The 5119-nt window shown below is 34.3% G+C and overlaps 1 protein-coding gene across 1 annotated transcript in view; it reads right to left on the bottom strand.

Annotated features, from left to right (window-relative positions):
* Nucleotides 1–311: 311 nt before the first annotated feature.
* The window catches only part of LOC107663702 (zinc finger C2HC domain-containing protein 1A), a 19710-nt gene continuing 14902 nt past the window's right edge, over nt 312–5119 (bottom strand). The window contains exons 7-10 of the mRNA XM_016454003.1: nt 2427–2523; nt 1369–1474; nt 1178–1288; nt 312–885 (exon numbers count right to left, since the gene is read on the bottom strand). Of these exons, the coding sequence (XP_016309489.1) occupies nt 750–885; nt 1178–1288; nt 1369–1474; nt 2427–2523 (450 nt within the window). The 3' untranslated portion in view covers nt 312–749. The remainder of the gene's footprint in view (nt 886–1177; nt 1289–1368; nt 1475–2426; nt 2524–5119) is intronic.

The raw sequence follows: 5119 nt of genomic DNA, 5'->3' as shown, positions 1-5119 counted from the left end.
GTGATAAAGCTTAAATGCTCTGAAGCAATACAATACCATTGTAAAGCTACTTTTTGTAAGGTTGTAATATGGAGGATGCTCTTGAAGGATGTACATGACATTTCAGTTTTGAATGTTGTGATGATGTGTAAACATGTTGGACAGACTACTGGATCAACCAAGGTTGAACAGATATATAAATAAATATACAACAATGTTTTCTACAAGTCATTTCATGTTCAATACTGTTAAAAACACAAAATAATAAAGAACGTATAAAAAAGTGAAATACAAAAGCAGATTGCTCAGTGAAAGAACTGTTGTCAATGCATTTAACATTTTTTAACAAAAAAAAAAAATATATATATTTTAAGTAAAACCATAGCATTTGAATTCCCTCAAAATGACACTACAATAAGATATTGACCTGTTAACATTAGAATAGTTGCATTTTGTGTGTGATATGGTCCCATTTTAAAGCCTAGATCAATTTAACATATCAATATTTTAATCATAACTATAACGGTGATAATACTACTACTTTTGTAGCAGTAACCAATCATATTGCACTTTCATATTACAAAAAAAACCAAACAAAAAAAAAACAGCAGAAGATTGAGATGGGATTCATTCTATAGAAACAAAAGCAGATTGCAAGTGAAATATTTGTACAGCACAAGGATTTGCCAAGTACACTAGGTTCTTGGGTTGGAAAGGAATACTCAGTTTTTTTTAGGCTAGTGAGTCAGTCTTACTATTATGTGTACTTATTAAATGCACATTCGTTTCACTCCACATTCACAGCAGAACTTGGCCCAGTCCACAGGGTACTTGGTCCCACACTCATGGCAAAACTTGGTGCCCGTTGTGGAAAAATCGATTTCATTTTCATTTTTCACATCATTCCTAACAAAATAAGATCAAGATGTGAATGAGTCAATGTGGACTATTTAAAACATTACTGTAACCCAGAGGTTAGGTTAGAAAAAAAAACTGGCCTAAAAACACTGACAACTGACTAAAAGACCTTTTGTAACTGATGTTGTGAATTAGAAAAGACTAAAAAAAGGGATTGAATAGGAGCAGTTGATGGATCTCTCCCAGTCAATTTCATTTGCATTCATCACCACAAGTCCCAAGAAGTCACTCACAATTAACAGTACAGCAGTGTTGTACACCAATACTTGCAACTTCATACCTTGAAATACAGTTGTCTGCATTTTGGACCTTCTTCTTGTTCATCCCTATTCCAGAAGGTGGATTTCTCAGCGAGCTTTGTGAAACCATGCCCTTGGGTTTCATATTCCCTCTGCAAACACAAACATGATGATCTTAAAAGCCTGAAGAAAATGTCAAATATCAGGACTGGTCAGTGAGCTGGTGTCTTACTCAGAGGGAGGGCTGGTCAAGCCAGAGGAGGAGTTCCGTAATGGAGAGTATCCTGATGATATGCTCTTCACTGAGCCAGTGGATGAGGTTTTGCTGCTAGGAATACCTGTGGAGGGAGAGGGGAAAGAGCTTTTCGAACCATTGACAGAGCCTTTTTTTTAATGTCCTTATTTTAATATGAATAATAAAATACCATTTCTACACTATGTTCTCTAAGTCTTTGCTTTGTGTGAGGAACAGGGCCAAAAATATCTGAATATATATAAACAAAAATATAAAGTATTTTAGGAGCACACTAAAACCTCTTAAAAGTGATGGATGCTTGTCAACTCAATGGTACTAATGTGCATTTTAAATGTTTTGAAGGGAGTCAAAAGACTATTTGTGACCCTGGACCACAAAAGCAGTCTTAAGTCGCTGGGGTATATTTGTAGCAATAGCCAAAAATACATTGTATGGGTCAAAATTATTGATTTTTCTTTTATGCCAAAAATCATTAGGACATTAAGTAAAGATCATGTTCCATGTAACTGAAATAAAGCTAAAATATTTTTTTTTATTTAAACAACAACAACAACAAAATAATACATTTCTATACTGTCTATTTTCCTTATATAGCGCCAGCAAGTGGCCAAACACCAATTTTTTTAAGGACTTCAGACTTAAGATTGAGCCCATACACATCTGTGCCACATATGGTTACAATATCTCATTATTATTTCCAAAAGTTATAGCCATTGAAGTAAAAGTGATTTAAGTAAAACACCATAAAACTGACAAAAGCACAAAACAAAATTTCTAAAACTGAAAATTAAAATGCAAACTGAAAATAAAAGCTAATTGAAAAAAAAAATTAATATGTAATATAAAATTATATAAAAATATTCAAAATAATACAAGCTGGATTTGAAGCAATAAAAACGGATCTTTTGCTCACTAAAGTGGCCGAACACAGGAGCAATCCTGTAAGTTTAACAGCTCTGGTTGTGTCAAGTTTCACAAAGGTGATTCTTGATAAAATAACAAGAAGGAAATAATTGATTAAAACAAGTCCATACCTGTGCCAGCACTCTGCCCATATGCTGAGCGCTGAGGTAGACGAGAAGACACTGTGGATACAGCGGGAGAATTTGCCTTTGGTGGAGGAGGTTTGTACTGTAGACACAGAAACATGCAATGTTTATATCAATCCACTCAAAGCACTCTAAACAAATGGTGCAATTGAGGGGAATATAATTAAGGCAACATGAGGTATCAATATCTACACACATTGCAGAGCAATATTTAGACATGCACGCATACACTTTAGTGCCGCCCATTCAAGCAGTTGAGTTTATTGTCTAGTTTCATTTGTAACCCCTTAATTGGCATTATACATAGTTCTTTTTCGTAAGCAGTTTAAATGAAAAATATGGTTGTTATGGGCAGCACACAGGCAGCAAATTAGGGCTGTATTCACCAAAAAAAATTCTCACCACTAAGAGTTCTTCTAAATAGGAGCAAAGGTTTATAGGTAAGAGTTTCCTCTTAAAACCTATTTACAAAGCTGCAGAGACCAACTTTTACTAAGAATGGGGAGCAATTAAGCTAAGAGAAAGGGCGGAGTTGACCTCGTTGCTATGGATGATGTCAACAAGCTTAAAAAAATCCCTGGGGAGAATATCGTCTTTAGAGGCCCTCCGTAGGCCTAACTCGGGAACAGTGGCCCTATGCCCACAGTGATTGGATGATAGGGGATGGGTCTCTGTCAGTGATTTAATCACAGAAATATTGTAGATTGAGGTATCATGTTGCCATATTAAAATACATTTTTTAAAATGTAGACCAAGTGTCACTGATTAAACATGTATATGTTCAGTAATTGCCAGCCTCCTGCATGTCTGCATCTTGCAAACAATTAGTGGATATGCATATAAGCAGCCTTTTAATTAACAGCTTAGAATAATTATGGCTGATAGTAAGACGTTGTGCAAATGTGAAAGAAAACCAAACTGGACTCAAGAACAGTTGTTACTTCTTGCCCAATTTGTACATGAAAAGGAGAACATAATTAAATTAAATGGAAAATGTTTCTAAAATGTTTACGGTCTGAAGTGGATTGCCGGTAACTGCCATTTTAGGATGGTTTGTGATTTGGTATTAGTGACTTAGGAGTCCTCTTGAGTCCTCTAAAATTAGGACTGACACGTCCATTATTAAGGGTTCAAGCACGTAGTGCAGAAACCATATTGTAATTGTTAGAGTGGCCAAGGATCAGCATTCTCTACATAAAACTTATCGGCCTGACGGGGTCGCTACAATGATCAGAAGTACGAAATTGCTCATAACTCCTAAACCGTCACAGGCTCAAGTGTCTTATATCGTTGGAATCCTTGGGCTCACAACGAACAAAACACTACATTTCTATGGTAAATAACCTCATATTGCAGAAAATGTTCATAGATTCACGCACACACTATATCCTCATATCATATGATTGATCTCTTCATTCTGAACAACTTTGCCTCTAGGACCACTCCTGTCAATCAAATTGTTCTTTATATATTTGAGATTATTTAAAAACTCACTTTTGCAAACTAATCCTAGGTTTTTAGCTCAATAAAATAGCATCAATAAAATCAGTGCAGTTAAATTTTCTGGACTCTCTAAGTCAATAATTATTTAAAAAAAAAGAAAAGAAAAAAGTTTAACCTTTGCATTTGGACAGCTATAACAGGGCCATTTAAAAATATGGTCTTGCCCAAATCCTATAAATTCTAAAAGAAAACTCTTTCATACCTTCAAACTCTGATTCTAAAGAAGCCTGCTAAATTTTATGGAGACTGGACAAAATAATGGCACTATAATAATTATAAAGGTTAAAAACACTGTACTTCTATTGTAAATTTCCATTTGAAATTGCATTTATAATCACTACAGAGCACCACTAGGCAGAAGAGAACCACTAATGGTCTTATTCTACTCACTAATATTGTTCTTTTCTCATGTTTTACTTTTGGATTTATATTTAGACACCATAAAATCATTATTACATTTAAAAATCACATTTAGTCAAAGTTTACCACTTCATTTTTACAGACATATCAGTTTTTACAATTATGCCACATTAAGATTTCAGTGATACCTGAAAATTATATATGAATTCTTAAAAAGAGATGACTTGCAGGAAGATTATTTTTTTGCCTACCATCTCCAACAAAATGTGTGTGTGTGTAAGTATTAATAAGTATTAATACAACTTATCTATTTCATTCTGTGTGCGTGTCTGAGAATCCATGATTCTCCATCATGGATGCGTTTTAGTGTCAGTTGGGTTGGCTTAGACCCTAAAACCATAGAACCTTAAAGCGCATGAACCCTGGTAATTGCTGCTTTTCTCCTAAATCGACAAGTTAGGAGCTACTTTTAGCCTTAAAATGTTTTGTGAATACGGCCCCTGGACTTTATTCATTTCTTGTTAGGGTATAACAGGAAACACTTGTCTAGCAGGAAATTATTTACTATTTGCACATGAAAATATTTGTTCAAATGAACAAACAATTGGTTTAACAACATTTGTCTTCGTATAACATATCATGTGTCCAGTCACATGTTACAGGAGTGTGAATGCTATAATGTTCATGTCAGAATGTACAAAAATGTATCAAACTGGTGAGATGTATCAACCTGGAAAAATTATATATATATATATATATATATATATATATACAGTATCTCACAGAAGTGAGTACACCCCTCACATTTTTGTAAA

The sequence above is a fragment of the Sinocyclocheilus anshuiensis genome, unplaced genomic scaffold, assembly GCF_001515605.1.
Source record: "Sinocyclocheilus anshuiensis isolate Anshui unplaced genomic scaffold, SAMN03320099.WGS_v1.1 scaffold928, whole genome shotgun sequence".
NCBI classification, from domain to species: Eukaryota; Metazoa; Chordata; class Actinopteri; order Cypriniformes; family Cyprinidae; genus Sinocyclocheilus; species Sinocyclocheilus anshuiensis.
This window is presented reverse-complemented; position numbering and strand designations above follow the sequence as displayed.